Genomic DNA, 17,398 nt, shown 5'->3' on the forward strand with positions numbered 1-17,398 from the left:
CCATGGAAAGCCAACATTTAAGAATATTCTTAAACTGTATGATCTTTAGTAACTGCACAGGAGTTGGATCAGGGAGAACATTATACTGAGATACTTACAGGATAGCCAGATAAGTTACAACAAAAAAAGAAGTCAGTGGCAATATTTGCTTTCAAAATAAAATCTGAAATATCTAAATATTAACCATTTTCAAACATGCTCATTTTGACACTACTGCTGGAACCTCAGCTGTTGGACACTGGGATAGTTCGATGACTTTAATGGATTTATGCCAATTTACACCAGCCGAGGATCTGGCCCTAAAACTGAATAGGCAGTAGTTCAGGGACACTTGTAAAAGTTTAGTGAATAGTCATATACAATGTTCCAGATATTCATGCACGATAGTCAAATATGGATTTTTAGCTACAAAGCTGCATTTTACTTTCCAGTTACTGAGCAAATGCAATGCTTAAGCTGGAGGCTGCTGCCCAGTGCATGTCACCCTTGTTGTCATGGGAATTAGCGTATACAATTTTTAATAGCATTGAACCATTTACAATTCAAGACTAAAACCTCAGGTATGCATTTTATTTAAAAAATCACCAATGTAGTCATATTTGCATACAATGTACAGTTCATTTTTGCATGAGTGATTAGAAAGATCACTCTTTTTTTGAGAAATCTTTCTAATCACTCGTGTTTGAAACAGAAAAAGGCCAAAAGGAAAAGATCAATATATGTGTTCAACAGAGCACAGAGCAGATAAGGTTCTGGTATTTGAAGAGGTAAACAATGGCCAATGGAGTTGTGCTTAGAAGCTTTAAAAAAACCCAACACTGTAGATGTATCAGTTTACTTACAGAATTATTTCGATATTTTGACTTCAGGAAATATCTATCAACAGCTGATTTGTTTAGGTTTGGAAGGTACACCTCATTTGTGTTATCTGATTAAGATTTTTTTTAAAAGATTGGATTAAGAAAGACTTTTATAAAAACAATATAGATACCTGTACTACAAGCACAGCCTCCCCCCACCTCCCACTGAGCCTGATCGAAGGCCCAATGAAATCAGTGGGAGTCTTTACATTAATTTCAATGGGCGTTGGATTGGGCTCATTATCATTTTGTTATGTCAGCTTTGTGTAGGGGAGTTACACTCAAAGTAACATATTAACTTTCCTAGAACTTGCACAGTGACTGAAGGAATAATCACAGCACCAGAGACAAACCCTGCACTGACATCTAAGAGCCAGCAAAATGAAAACAGCATCTGATTTCATTATTATGCAGAGAGTATCAGGTTATCAGCTCAGGGAAGTAATGCAAATAAATAATCTACAATGGAATCTCTTTTCTTGTTGATGCTCTTAACTTCCATCACTGTTAATGAGAGTTACACAGGGCCCTTTTCAGCTCTCCTTAGAAGTTTTGCCTGATTAAAGAGTGCTGAAGAGGACTTCAGAGATGCTTCCCTTCTTCTGCACGCATACAGCCAGACGGGGACAATGAAAATAAATATTTTGCATAACTTAAATTAAGGCAACAGAAAATATCTCATTTTACAAGAAAACAAAACAGGTAAAATGCAAAACAAGATATTTATATTAAAGGCAAAAAACAATTCACTACCCAACTGTGGAATCAGTAAGTTTTCAATAAGGCATTATCTTGACTACAATGAAAATATAAAGTGACTTGCTAAAATTAATATACTATTAAAACTACTGCATGCATACCCCCTCTAACACCCTGTAACATAATGTGAAAGAAGAATCTAGCTATATTAAATGAAAATTAAACATAATAAATTATGTAAAGAAAAGCTTAAGGTTGCATGTTCAAGTGCTCAAATCGGGAAATGCTATAATTAGGTCTGCATGATCATATACTGTATTATTTCTCAAATAGTATAATAGATCTATTTTTCTGCAGCCTTAGATATACATGTGTAGCATCTTGCAGTACCAGGTACCAGTGTGTGTATTTCTTTATAATACTGTTGTTATAGGCAGAGCAGTAGCAATGATGATAGGCAGAAGGAAAGACAACTTAATCCCACCTCCGCCCCCCACCAAAAAGTCACCATTTGTTTTTTGATATTTAAGCTTGATTGTAAGCTCCTGGCAGCTGTAAAAAATGCCAAATACATTTTTGTCACTGTATATAATAAAATAATAATAATCTCTTTCTTATTCACTAGGTCTCAGAGGAACAGCACTACAATGGACGATATGCAGCTGACACTTATATCTGTCTAAGGGTTTTATATTGTCACCCATCACTGTAGTAATTGAACATCCTCCATGTAAAAATCAATAGCACCAGCAAAGTCCTTAGTGGACTTCATGGAGTTGCTTATGTAGCTGACAATGTACACCTAATAAAAGAGGTGCTGATGGCCTGTCTTCACAGTTTCTATCATCATTTTAACTTACCCTTCTTACTAGGTAGCTCAGAGTCAAGAGGTGAGGGGAATTAAGGAACTATAACAATATGCTGGGCTCAAATAACTAATGCTATTCTGGCCCAGAGCCTGCAAAGGGATCGGCATCCACAGACCCTTCTGCTCACATGGAGACCCTTTGACCTTTGCAGGATCAGAACCTCAGACAAGTTAATGTTCACATAAGTATTGCATGCTGAAATGGTTGTAGTATTGATGAGACAGAAATATTTGTAGAAGCTAGTGTGAATGCAATCTCACCCACAGGAGCAGCTCTTGTATGAGTAGGGAGTGAGGACCTTCTCAGGTCTGATTCCACCTCGTCCCACACTTTGTGAAGTGATTTACACATGTGCAAAGTGAGTGTGAAACAAAACCATTTTAATTTGGTAGAATTTTACACCCACTTTCCATTGGAGGAAGATGAATGGCAATGGAGAATAATGTGAGTGAGACTTAAGAACTGGGATGCAGGAGAAACTGGACAAAGGTGAGTTTGGGGACTGACCTCAAAAAACTGGAATTTTGACAGATTTTAGTCTTATATCTGAGTTTTGCTACATATATAGGGGTAGCTTAGGAACTTCATAATTCAAAGCTAAACTAGTAGCTACCTTTATGCAGAACATATTTTAAAGTGATCATTTCTCTCTTGCACAATACCATGAGATTAGTTTGAGTCAATATCAATTTATGCCACTTATTTCTTCTGCACAGGAGAGATCTATCAACTTCTCGGTAATGTTAGATTAATATACTGTAGATGTCTTATTTAACTGTTTTTGTTTTGCTCATAACATGTAAATTGTTCTATACATTTTACTAGATCAACAAAAATTATTTTAAAAATTAGAGAAACTGGATTTATTCACACTATTACCAGATTTTCATTTCTTCATGAACTGTCACAGTACCTAAGACAAAGCTAGCAAGCCACTCTGAAACTCAGCTCCTTCCCCAAATTGCATCTGAACCTTTTGTAAGGTTTGACAGATTCAGGTGGGCATCTCCTCCCTTCTGTACAATCTTGTAAAGATCACTCCCTCTCAGTCTGTTGTGGCCCCAACAGTTCAAGCGGCAGAACAGTTCAAATCTTACACAGGCTGGGTGGGAGGACGGGGAGGGTCCCCCTGTTAGAAACATACAGCACACTCTGGGACATTTCTGAAAGGAAATTCTCAATGTACATGAAATACTATCTGGACATCTGTCCCAGCAGAGACACTAGAGACCAGCTAGAATCCTGTGATAGACTCTCATGCTAGTGGGGGCTGCAGAAAATAAAGGATAAAGAAGGAAGAGAAGGCCAGAAGGGCCTGTTTAGGGTTGGTCGGGAGTGGGACCTGGGAAAAGTCAACGGAAGAGGGGAGGGGAAGAGGAGTGGAAGGACTGGGTGGAGAAGCTTTCAAAAGGGTCAGCTGAGCTTTGAATAATAATGCATGTGTGGATGTTCTGTAAACTGAATCAAACCAGAGGTTTCCAAAGTTTGGTTGTCTCCAGCTAATTCTGATTTATCGTAATGAAACACTGATCTCAATGAGATCTAGTTCCTTAATCAGATTACATCTAAAATCAAATATACTTTGAGACTGAGGTATATTGTTCTCAGACTACCTTATTATTTTCTGTGGGAAGGCATGTGAGAGCAGCATGACTAATGACTACAATAGCACCCATTACTTTTTCCAGCAAAATTATTCTTCCTTTTTTGTCACCTGTTCCTGAATAGAAACAACTTTCTTATCTGTCTCACTATTACTTTTGTGGGATTTTTTTTCCTGAGGTAATCTAAAACATTCCAGATTCCATGATATAATTGTCATTTCAGCTCTTCAATCCTATTGCAATATTAATTTTGGGCTCTGTCATTTGCACATAAATGCTTGGTACTTGCTTCCAGCAAAACGGGTAAAAAGGTTACTATGGCAAGCAGCAGTATTTCAGCTTCTATGAAACAGAGCACTAATCAGGGATTGCTACTATCCTGACGTTTAATAAAATCTCTGAGCACAGCCCTTCATGATCTTTGTTCCAAATGCCAAGTTTTTCCTCACAGATTATGTGGGCTCCTTATTGTTAGAAGCACATCTCACCAATTGCCTATAATCATAGAGCAGTCTGTGTAGGCATTTCGTGATTGGACTCGAACAAACAAACATTCCATATACAAACAATGCATATGTTTGAATCGACTTATACACACTGAGCCTGATCCTACTTTCATTGAAGTCAACAGGTGTATTGCCATCAAGTGCAAAAAGAGGAAGACTGGGTATTATAACTTTGCAGACACATTCTAATAATGCAGTTACTTACAAATAGTCCTCTATCAAATAGATAGTTATAATGGAAAGAGACACCTAAACTTATTGCCATCATTTTGAAATGCAAAACCTTTTGAAGATATTTTTCCTCAATTTCGTACTACCAGTACAGTATTAGAGGAAAAAAATGTTCTCCTTGGCAGTAAATATACAGAACATTTACAGTAATAAAAACTTTCTTGTGATCATGGCAATAAACAATTTCAGAACCATATATTTTACTAATTAATGACTATTGTAATTTTTTCTTTTTAAAGAAGATTAATTGCTTATAGCAAGCAAACTTTTTTTCAGCATTCATACTGTGAGCTGTTTATCTGCATCTTGCTATTGCATATTCTGTACTTGCCCAATGTGAAGAGTGTTCGATGAACAGAACAAATGCAGAATATGCAATCACAATCCCCAGTATGGGTTGGAGAGGAACCCTAAGTATGCTCAATTATATAATGTTCCAATAAGGGTTTGCTATTTTTTCATGCAATACCAGCTTCACAATCCCTATGCAAGTCCAAATAGGTTAAAATGACTGTCACTATTACCTATTTTGCTAAACCAGTATCTTGCAGAATTTATATCCCCTATCTTCCTCATTCTTAAAGAGTATTTAACCTCCGTTTGGATTAAACGTGTTTTAACCCACTATAATAAAATGTGGCGAGTGGATGACTACAAATCTTCCAGCTACTCAGTTGGACAGAAAGAGGTTTGCATGATACTTAGTCATAGATTATTAGGGTTGGAAGGGACCTCAAGAGATCATCTAGTCCAACCCCCTGCTCAAAGCAGGAGCAATCCCCAAATGGCCCCCTCAAGGATTGAACTCACAACCCTGGGTTTTAGCAGGCCAATGCTCAAACCACTGAGCTATCCTTTCCCATTATCAGGTATCTCAAAGGTAAACAGTCTCTCGGGATTACTCCAAACATGATTCGTAAAAATATACAAACAAACAAAAACAGCTTAATTTGGCCATGAACCACCTCTCTTGTACTGCAATGGGAAGTACTCCACTAATTACAACCTCCAAGAATCCACATCATGGGAGTAGACAGGTACCTCAGGCGATTCCAAGTCATTCTAGTCAAATTTGTGAATCCTCTTTCTAGATAGTGCCTCTGTGACAAACTTCCATTGACCTACCCAAAGGGGAAAAGGGCTTCTGGAATGACTGAGATGTTTAATAATTTCTGTTGTCAATACAGGACAAGCAAGAATGGATAGATCTCCTAAATAACACAACAAATCTACTAAATAAATGAATGCCTTGAGCACCAGTTTCACAGCTTTGGAAATGGTATCAATAGAAAGTGAAATTTCACTTCAAAAAAACCTAATCTATAATATGAGTACTGGGGCATAACCTGTACTGTGTCAAATTTTCAAGCTCTTTGGGGGAAATAATGAAAGCCTCTCTCCACTATTTTCTTTCCTAGCATTTCAGAAATGTTCAAAATATTCCAGGCAGGCCAATCAAATAAGACAGTTCAATTATTCAAAACTTTCACCTCACCTGTTCACTCCAAAATGCCAAAGAAAACTCATCAACTTGTCCAAATAATGTAGTGATGAGCAGATGCCACTGTGATGGGCACTGTTTCTCAACACATAGACAGAATAGAATAGGGGTGAAAAGTAGCCTTCCCTGGTGGAAACCTGCATGTGATGGTCATGGTGGAAATACTACCTGGTTTCCACCAAAGGATGAATGCCTCTGCTGGAGAGCTCAAGTCCTCCATGTTGGGGGTCTCAGATTTAAAAGCATTGGGGGACTGTAGAGGAATCTTCTATCCTGTTATGGGCATGCCTGGGGTCACACAGACAGCAGGCACCCTTTTGCTCCAACAGCATCTCCTGAACCCCGCTGCTCATGAAGCCCGCATCCCCCCACTCTTTGGCATTGATGGCTCCTGCTCCTGAGAGCTGGAAAAGGATTCTGACGGCAGCTCCTCGTCCTGCTCCCTCTCCTCCCCCTGCCCCTTTTACTTAGCTGAGTCTTAGTACACAAAGGGCCTGAGCCAACCCATATTGAAGTCAACAGGAGTCTTTCCACTGATTCCACTGGGAGTTGGCTCAGACCCAAAGACAGAAATGTTCAGATTTAGGTGCAAATTAATATTTAGGCCCCTAAATCAGAGTAGTTCAATTTTCAGAGTTGCTAAGCAAGCACTCATCACTCTGCACCTCTAAAAGGCCATTTTTATTTAGGTACCTAACCTTAAGCACCCAAACTTGAAAATTTCAGCCAAAGTCCCAGTATGAAAGAGAATATGATCAGGTATGAAAGAGAATATGATCAGTTATAAAGATAAGTAGATTAAAATAAAACCCTTTGAACTGCTCAAGGGCATTGCAGCATATGAAAAATCACAATTTTCAATAATAAAAATATGACAAGAATTGCAACTAAGATAAAAAAATTTTTGAATGGCTTTGGTTTTGTTTCTAATTAGAGATACCATATTTCCATAAGTTAAGGAATGTGTCTAGGATTTAGGACTGTAGTGATTACTGTTATTACACTAATGGCACATACTAATGTTTTAAAGTCACCATACTGTTTGTCAAATATATTCTCAACATTAAAGAAACTGCTAGTTTCCAGAGCATGATCTGGCAACCCGTCTGTAAGGGTGTTACTGATCCACCCATACAGAGAAAAGTCATACTGTACTAAACTCTGCTTCATCTTATTCATTGTACCCCAAACAAAGTCAAAATATAGACTCTTGTGCCTGATTTAGCATTCAAAAACAGCCAGCATCCAATCACAGGAATCAGCAGGACATCTGTCTCTCTATAATTCCTTCCCATATCTTAAAGAGACAAGGTGGGTGAAGTAATAGCTTTTATTTGGACCAACTTCTGTTCCCATATTTTGTTTTTTAAAACACCATCTAATTTATTCCAAATATTACAGTAGAAGCTCAGAGATACAAACACCAGAGTTACAAACTGACCGGTCAACCATACACCTCATTTGGAATGGGAAGTATGCAATCAGGCAGCAGAGACCCAAAAAAAAAAAAAAAAAAAAAAGGGAAATACTGTACAGTACTGTGTTAAACTACTAAAAAAAAAAGGAAAGTTTAAAAAAAGATTTGACAAGGTAAAGAAATTGTTTCTGTGCTTGTTTCATTTAAATTAAGATGGTTAAAAGCAGCATTTTTTTCTGCATAGTAAAGTTTCAAAGCTGCATTAAGTCAATATTCAGTTGTAAACTTTTGAAAGAACAATCATAACATTTTGTTCAGAGTTGCAAACATTTCAGAGTCACAAACATCCTCCATTCCCAAGTTGTTCATAACTCTGAGGTTCTACTGTATCACTGTCACTGGATTTGTGCTGAAACAGAATCTGAATCAAGGTTTTTCACAACCCCATTGTCCAAAGATCTTCTCCAGGCTGTGTGACTTTACTAAAAAGTCGGCATTATTAATCCAACTCATTTGCTATTGCAGATGACTGTGTTTGGATGCCACTTCATCTTATTCAAGAATAAGAGCTGCTACGGAGAACAATTCCTAAACTGCTTCAATTTGCCTATATCTGTCCTGTTTTACTGTGTGTCAGAAATCCAAACCAGTAAGTGTTCAGTCAATGCTGATATGTAACCCATCACAGAAAGTAACTTGCCCGGAAATGTCTTTCAGTAGGACAGACGGAGGCATCAGGAAAATAATTACCTCAGCTATATTCACACGTGTGATACATGTTATTTTCCAGCAAATACAGTCACTGCTTCCCAAATATCAACTATCTCACTGAACATTAAAATAATCTAAATCACGATGCAGAAGTCCTCCCACAAATGAGAATTAGTTAATTCATCCAAAACATCTGCACCAGGAAGAAAGTTTTGTTTGGGATACTTAGTGCACAGTCCACCTAGAAATGGGAAAACTCACATGTCACTGTTTACAACAGTGTTTATCATATATGGCGTAATTCTTAATGTTATTTTTTTTACCTGGTTACTAAGCGGATGGAGTTCTCAAAGTATTAAGTCAGTAAGTTCTAGTTCACACACTGCTATAGCATATGGTCAGGTAAGAGATGGCAAGAAAACTCCATTTTAACTCAGAACAAGAAAGAGAAAGAAAGAAGACAAAGACAATACCCCACTCCAGACCCATTCACCAAAGGACTGGCAGAAAAAAGGAGCTTTGCACCATGCACTGGAAGCTAACAAACTTGAGCTCTGGTGAATGGCCAATGGGCACAATTTTCACAGTCTGGGACCTGCCACTGAGAATGCCATGACTTTAGAATGCACATGGACAAGCGAACACCTCAGCTTGTCCCAGCCATTGTGATGGCGCATAAGGAAAAGCTGTTTCTCTGGTAGTCAGGTCCCATCCACTACATGCATAAAATCATTTGTGTTGGTAGTGAATGGGAAGTTTTTATTATCTTTTCAAAAGCCCCAGTTAAATAGTAATTTCAAGTACACATGATTGGTTATCAGTCAGTTAACAGGATATAAACATTTCAGTGGCTCAGGAACATGTTAATGACAACAAAATTAATCATTAATAATAATAATAATAATGATGATTAATAAAGAAACACTTGGTTTTTTTAGATTATAGACTATAAAGAAAGCATTAGATTGGTTGCCATTTAATACTGAACAGTTACCTTTTCAACCGGTGTATTTTCTTCACTTGTTACACTAGCTTTTCTTGATTCAGTTTTGGTTCTGCTCAGCCTTCGGGATACTTTTTCTCTAAGCAGAGTAGCATATCCAATGTGCTCATAGATGGGATTTTTGGTCATTTTGGCAATATACTCAGAAGCCTTGGTTTCTATATACAGTGTTATCAAGCCATCTGTTACCAAATCATGGATAGATTCAAACCTTTTCTCCCCCACAAAGTGCTTCCCATCATAGAAAAGCCTGTAGTTTAAGGTCTGATTACCAAACCTGCATAAAAAAAAAAAAAAAAAAGAAAGAGAGCGAGAGAGAGAATACAAAATATCAGAACAACCAGGAGACAATCTTGCTGGTTATACATACATTTTTAGGTCCTAATATTGCAAATGGATCTGTGTGGATGAGTCTCCCACAGAACCTCATTGTGCTCATGTGGATCTGACTGAAGGATTAAGCTACCTAGTGTTTAACAAGCAACGACACCCAGAAATGAGTACAGTTAGTCAGTATGTGCTCATCTTGAGGGGCTGGCACAACACATCAGAGGTATGCTTATACTGATTGACAAAAGCCTATTCTGGGGAGTGCTATTTATACGGTTTAAAAATATATATTAAAAACAACGTATCTTAAAATGTTTCTTTTATAGCACATCAAGGGTGAAATCCAGGTCTCACTGAAGTAAATGGAAGGCTTTTGTCAGTGACTTCAGTGGGGTCAGCATTTCAGACCAAATGTACATGTTTTCTTTGTTAAAGGGGTTACAGGCTAAAAGCTCCAGAATGGTCTCTACATTTGTGTTATAACTTTTTTTCATATAAATTCCCAATTTGCAAACAAACTTACGTTTTTGAATCAACAAGTATTTACATAGGTAAATTTAGAAACTAGACTGAAAATCTAGCCCTTGATGTTAGCAACTGAAGTATTCTGTTACAACCACTATACATATCTATATTTAATAAGGACAATCAAATACTATACTTTTCTTACTCTTTATTTTGTAATACTTTGTTAAGAACCTTGAAAATCTCCTATTTTGTTCTTTTCCATTTGACAAACACTGCTATTCATTTCCTACACTGTTCACACAGCAAGCACCAGCGTCAGTCTCAAAATGGTTTTAAATACTGGACTGCTGACGGCCTTGTTTGTGCACCAATATAACTGATCAGGATGATCTCAGTACAATGTTCATAGCTCTGGGAAATCTCTTCTAGGAAATTTTTGTTACAGACTTACCAAAGGGCGTATAAAATTGGAGACTCTTTTTGCAGGTCCCACAAAAATAGTAATGTTTTTAAAACTTTATTTTTTTTATTTTATTAAAGGTGATAGGATCTGAAGGATATTTCCAATGAAACTATGACAGTTTTATGATGTACACAATTTTGCACTTAAGTAGCTTGATGTCTCTTTAAAAAGAAAGATTCTAAAGTAAGCTTTAGGTTTCTAATAATTTTATTTAGATTCAATATATAAAAGGATCCCGATCCAAGGTTTGAGGCACCCTACCATTGTTACTCACACAATCAAAACCAGCAGCATAAAAGTCATCATTCCACAGGAATTCAGCGAGCCACCTACAGAGACTCCTTTCCATGCCATCATTGGGGGAGCACACCTTTACCTTCTAAAAAACCCCATCACATAACTTTTGCAGTATGCCTGGAAGGTCACCAAAATCAGACCAAGAGATGGGGAGGGAGCTAGTTCTAGAGTACTGCAGACGTCACAAAGGGCATCCTGCCAACCGCCCCCTCTCATTTATACTGAGCGAGATCCAGTCATGTGCCCCTTCTGACCACAGTTGTGGCATGGGGAGAGAGGCAACTCCTCAGGTTGGCCTGTTCCAACTCATTTAGGGCTTTGTAAATCATAACAGAGACCTTACACTCCACCCAGAGACCAATGAGCAACTAGTGCAGATCTGGGAGGAGCACTAGTGTCATGTGTTCCCAGCATGATGCCCTGCTCAGAAAGCAAGCTACTGCATCCTGCACCAGCGGCAGTCTCAACATGGTTTTAAGGAGTAGTCCCATGTACAGAGCACTGCAATGGTCTAAGCTTGAGGAAACAACAGCCTGCACAATAATGGCAAGGTACGCATCCACAGAGAAAGGTTGCAAACTCCTAGCCAGATGCAGATGGTAAAAAGCTTACTAGGTTACTGAAGTAATGTGATTGTGAAACAGCAGCTGGAGGTTTAAAATCACGCTTAGTTGCAAACCCTAGCAATTAAAGGCAGACAGTCTCTCAATCAAAGGAACTGGTATTATCTCCACCATCCCTTCCAAATGTCTAGTTAATCTAGAAATGTTTTATTAAAACTGAGTTTACCTGAGAGCTAGAGTGTAGCATCCAGGTTGCCGCTGGCTCTCTCTAAGAATATATGCTCCTTCTACACCTGCAAGTATTTCATCTGCTTGCTCTCGAGAAATAATTCCATGAAACCTGAGGGGAGAAATTTCAGCAATTTACAGAATAATCATAAGTAGAAATAAAACTACAAGAAATGATGGTTGATTTAAGTGAGACATATGTGACTAGTAGTAGATCATAAAAGGATAGCAACACTAAATACTGCATCAGTGGAACAACCTGGGAACAATTTCAGGTCCCCAATTCCCAGGCTGACAGACATCAAGCTTCACACAGGTGATGGGATTGAACTGAGAAATGACAGAGCAAAGAGAAAATGTTGGTCACTACCTGAGTAACTCCACTGGATGATTATAGAATAATGTCTTTCAATTTGGCCCAGGAAAGCCTAACCCCAGCTACTGGAAAATACTGTGAGCATGACCATCTGAATTTAAGCACAGACTTTAGAGCAGGTAAAAATGGCGTGTGAATCTTGACATTCCTACCATCACAATACTTGGCTGCTCAAGGAGCAGGAACAATTAGACATAGAAGAACAAGAAAAAAAAACATTAAGGCCAAATCCTCAAATCTTGATTTAAAGACTTCAAGTTACAGAGAATCCACCATTTTCAAACCAGCAAGTGACCCATGCCCTACGCTGCAGAGGAAGGCAGAAAAAAGCTCAGGGTCTCTGCCAATCTGACCTGGGGGAAAAATCCTTTCCAACCCCAAACATAGTGACAAGTTAGACTCTGAGCATTTTTTTAAAGCCAGCTCTAAGAGGGAGCATGATCAGGCCTGGAGTTTCCTACAATGGTTATTTTATATGAGAGGAATGAAACAAGAGCAGAAATGAAGGCACTTTCAAATAAAAGAGATAAATCAATGCACATATTCTAGATAGTATCCTTATTACAAATCTGCCTTTATTGTTTATATATATGGTTTTTAAAAGGAGTGAGGATATCTGCACTGCTTCTTTGTGTGGCAGAAAGGCAGGAAGATGCTGGTGAAGGTTTTAGTCAGATGTGTGATAGTGACATAGAGAAATAGACGAAGAGTACCCTTAGGGATAATATTGTTTTCCTCATTTCAATAAAGTTCCCTGGCCAGTTTCTGTAAAAAGTGACTCTTTCTGTGATTCATTCCCTCATGACAAAAGGAACAGGCCCTAAGACAAACAGCTGACTTTACACTGATCAGTTCTTCAGCTATGACCTTTAAACAAGGACAAAATACAGTCTTTAGAGTAGTTTAAATACTACGTTGTGCACATATTTTGCTAGCTGATTCACTAAACCTTTCCTTGGAGCTTTTAAAAGCTTCTATTTTAAATGCTGCTGTCTAAAAATACAGTAAATATGTTAAAAGCTTCTAGCCCTAAGCATTGCCTTTTTTTCTGACATAATACGTCAGAAATGGTAGGTTTAAAATGCTGCCTCTGGTTTGGTAGGGAAAAAGAAGAAGAAAAACATTTTAGATGTAAAGAGAACTGAACAGCAATTGCACTTGTCACTTTTTCATACTGAATACATGTTAGAAGCAGTAGGTTTTAGGTGACCTTTCCAAAGCATTACTAGGCATACTTCCTTTTTAAAATGATAATTGATTTGGACTGTCCTACTATGCTGGTGAACCACGGGCATTTTCTACTATAGCCAATTAGAACGAACATCTCTAAAATTACACAGTTTAAATGCATCTTTATTAATAAATTCACTGTCATTAATGTCAAACAAGTCCAGTTAACAAGAATGAGTTTAGGCTCTTAGTTTTCTCTTGGCTGTTAGCTGTAATACACACACTATCAATAACAACCAGTTTATTGGACAAAAGACAGTGATAATAGTTTTAAAAGCTCTAGAGCTAGAAAGCATGGTGGTTCAATTAGCTAGGTGCTGTCTTTCAAACTCTACTGTACTCGAGTGGCTATGACTGAATTCCCTATTGTCACAGGTTATATTTTAAAAATGCAACTATAATAATTAGGAGCTCTTTGATAGTTTGACAGCTGCTACGCCCTGGGTGTGAAAAAACCCTTAAAAATGAAATTATATAATTAATCTTAATTGCAAACTAAACAGCAGGCCTCAGAAAAGTACCGTATTTTCTGGCGTATAAGATGGGTTTTTGGGCTAAAAAACCACCCCCAAAAATCGGGGGTCGTCTTATACGCCGGGTATAAACTCCCGACCGCGGCTGGGATTTAAAAGGCTCTGGGCTCCCCGCCGCAGCAGGCAGCGCAGAGCCTTTTACACCCCAGCCGCGGCCGGGAGTCAGAGGGCTCTGGGCTGCCCGCTGCGGCGGGGAGCCCAGAGCCTTTTAAATCCTAGCCGCAGCTGGGGTGTAAAAGGCTCTGGGCTCCCCGCCGCGGCGGGCAGCCCAGAGCTCTCTGACTCCCGCCCGCAGCTGGGATCTAAAAGGCTCTGCACTGCCCGCGGCGGCGGGGAGCCCAGAGCCTTTTAAATCCTAGCCGTGGCTGGGGTGTAAAAGGCTCTGGGCTCCCCGCCGCAGCGGGCAGCCCAGAGCCCTCTGACTCCCAGCCGCGGCTAGGATTTAAAAGGCTCTGTGCTGCCCGCTGCGGCGGGGAGCCCAGAGCCTTTTAAATCCTAGCCGCGGCTGGGATTTAAAAGGCTCTGGGCTGTCCACCGCGGCGGGCAGCGCAGAGCCCTCTGACTTCCCCCCGCAGAAGGGGGGGGGTCGTCTTATACGGCAAGTATATGGCAAAACTAATTTTTTAATGAAAAAATTAGGGGGTCGTCTTATACGCCCCGTCGCCTTATACGCCGGAATATACGGTACCGTATTAAAGGGCAAATTCTCATTCTACGCACACAGCTCAAGTAAAGGGTCTCGAACGAGCTGTAACAATGGCTGTGGTCCTTGAACACTATCTATACAGGGCTCTGGGTCAATGTACATGCAAGCTATTTGGAGATAACACTCCCACTGCATAGAGGGAGAATGGAGTCCCTCTTTTGAGGCCTCGGAGTTGCCTGCCCTTTTCCCTTCCTTGCACTGGAAACACACCATTTCAGGCCTTGTATGCCCATGGGGTAAGGCAGCCTTTAGACCTGAAGCAGTCTCATACTCTCACTGACACTGTAATACCGGGTATCGGTGAGAAGAAAGTACAGTAAACACACATCAAAAAGAAGGAAGAACAAGAGGAACGAGATTGAAAAAAACAGTAAAACTAAAAGGGGGTTAAAAGTTACAGCCAAAAAAAGATCAAGGAGTGGAGAGCTGAAACAATCTGAACCATTCTTCCTCAAATAACCCCAGATTTGTTTTTAGTCACCATCCATGGTTTTGCCTATCTGCAGTTGACATACATGCTGAAGTGGTGGTACAGGCCATGCACTGTTGGGCAACAATAATGAATCCGTGCGCAACTGGAATATTAGACATTCAAAACATTTTCATGCAAGGCTTATGGAAAGTGAAATGAAATATTTTGTCATAACACCTCCACTATGGTATTGTTATTTCTGTATTAATAATTTCAAAAGGAATGCATGATACCTCAAGTGATTATGTATCAAATAATTAAAAATAGAATAGTATAATACATACTCTCTTCCATAATATTTTGGTCTGTTCTCCACCTAAATGTGAAAAGAAAGAAAAATATTAACAATATACGCAAAATTACACCAGTAACATTAGAATGAAAGTCAAGCAAATGAAACACTGATCATCAATGAAGACTGCAGCATCAAACTGAGAGCATATGCTTACGCTATCAAAAAAAGATAAACAAGAGCACCATGGCACGTGAAGTTATGTTAATCTGAAGTTATAATACACAGAGAACATATGGTGAAAAATAAAAATAAAAATAAAAATAAGCAGTTTTATTTTCATGGATTTGTGATGACTATAAATATAGTGAATGGTGAAACAAATGGGGCAACATGAGTCAATTGTATTAGATGTGATCAAACAGATGAAGAATAATTTACTACTTTTTCCTCTCATCTATTATTTATACACATAATAAGACTATTTTTATCCTGTGCTGTTTCTCAGACATTGTTGCCTATAAATGGAAAATGTCTAAAGCTGAAGAATTTAATGTTCTCAGAAGATTTTATAAAACCCCAACAAAACAAAAAAAACCCACCAGGGTTTATGGATTTAATTCTGGTCTGAAATTTTGTCTCAGCAAAGCCCCACGAGCCTGATTTGAAGTACACTGCTGAAGTCAATGGAAAGACTTCCAATTATTTCAAATGGCTTTGGACTAAGCCCTAGTAGAGTAACATGCTTATACTCAAACTTCAGATATTCTGACATGTTGGTTTACCACTCGGGCTGCAATCCTTCAATGAACTCTGAGCTGGGGTGCCTTAATTTATCTAAAGCCTTTGTTTTAATCATTTGTATTATTAAATTGCCTGTTTCATCTGAATTATTACATAGTCTCATTTTCAGCATGCGAGCCACAGACAACTGTATGGTGGTTCTGTATAATGAGAAGGATCTGATTTCAGTTCTGACTTTCTTTACCAATTGTAAACAAACTGGTTTAGTATTACTCTCTGAATGTTCCACAGTGTGGTGTATGCTAGGTATTGAGTTCCACAAAAAAGTTACATGAAGTTAAAAATCCTCAATCCTCAAAGTTCATGGACTTGGTTTATATACATACAAAAAGAACAGATTTACAAAATAGTTTATCTTAGACTTTGTGGAGACAGCAGAAATATGAGGCCGCATAAGAAGCACCAGAGAACCCTGAAGTACACACTCATTTTTCAGTAGTTTACAAGAGAAACAAACACTACACCAGCAGGGGGCACTTCTTTCCAAGGTTTCATACACAAGGTTTTTGTTTAATGTTTGCTAAACATTTATAGAAAACTATTTGCTTTTTGAATATTAATTTATAAAATGTCAATTTTTACTGCCCACTTATTATCTGAATTTATGTACAGTGTGTTAGGAAAATCCTCAGAGGATATTTTATACAGCTGGATTTTTTTTTTTTTAAAACATGACTGGCACTATAAATTCTCTCCAGCTATGATCTTTGGCTGTAGCCTTTGATACTGTCCTCTTATATGGCATGAAAAATACAACTGGAACCAGAATGTAGGCTTGTAAACTTAAAATAAAAATAAAATAAGCTCTATTTTTTCCCCCAAATGAGCTCTGTTGTGCACTGGAAGCCGGCACCATACTTCCAAATAACAAATATATGAAATTACAGAAAAAGTAATTTTCTGCTGGTGCAATAATCCATACACTGCTATACTGAGTCATCTGACCTGGTACCCTGAGGTCACGGAGGCTAGGCATCGAAGACATGATATAAAGAAATTAGTGTTAGAAATTACTTCCTTTCAATAGTCCAACAGCAGTATCAAGCCCTTGAATCCCCTACCTCAGAACAGTAAATTGCTACAACAGAGCACAGTAATTTGGATATTTGAGAAGCAGGAATAAAAGAAAGAGAACAATCTTGTAGATTGAACCCAGAACAAAATCTTAGGCACATCTGAGCAAAGGTTTTCGATTTTTAGACACATATATATACACATCTTGTTTAAACAGTGCAGATGGTCACTGTTAGAATTTTAGCAGGATTGCCGATTAGAATTTTGGTTTTAACCTCCCT

The 17,398-nt window shown here is 38.5% G+C and overlaps 1 protein-coding gene across 2 annotated transcripts in view; it reads right to left on the reverse strand.

Moving 5' to 3' along the window:
* Nucleotides 1-17,398, reverse strand: part of CHN2 (chimerin 2) — a 204,407-nt gene that overhangs the window by 78,229 nt on the left and 108,780 nt on the right. The window contains exons 4-6 of one of the 2 annotated variants that reach the window (XM_045008140.1): nt 15,352-15,383; nt 11,749-11,862; nt 9,393-9,678 (exon numbers count right to left, since the gene is read on the reverse strand). In XM_045008140.1, the coding sequence (XP_044864075.1) occupies nt 9,393-9,678; nt 11,749-11,862; nt 15,352-15,383 (432 nt within the window). Of the gene's footprint in view, nt 1-9,392; nt 9,679-10,936; nt 11,064-11,748; nt 11,863-15,351; nt 15,384-17,398 lie in introns of those variants that run through there. The other variant, XM_045008141.1, reaches the window with a different exon arrangement.

The sequence above is a fragment of the Mauremys mutica genome, chromosome 2 (genome assembly GCF_020497125.1).
Source record: "Mauremys mutica isolate MM-2020 ecotype Southern chromosome 2, ASM2049712v1, whole genome shotgun sequence".
Classification (NCBI taxonomy): Eukaryota; Metazoa; Chordata; order Testudines; family Geoemydidae; genus Mauremys; species Mauremys mutica.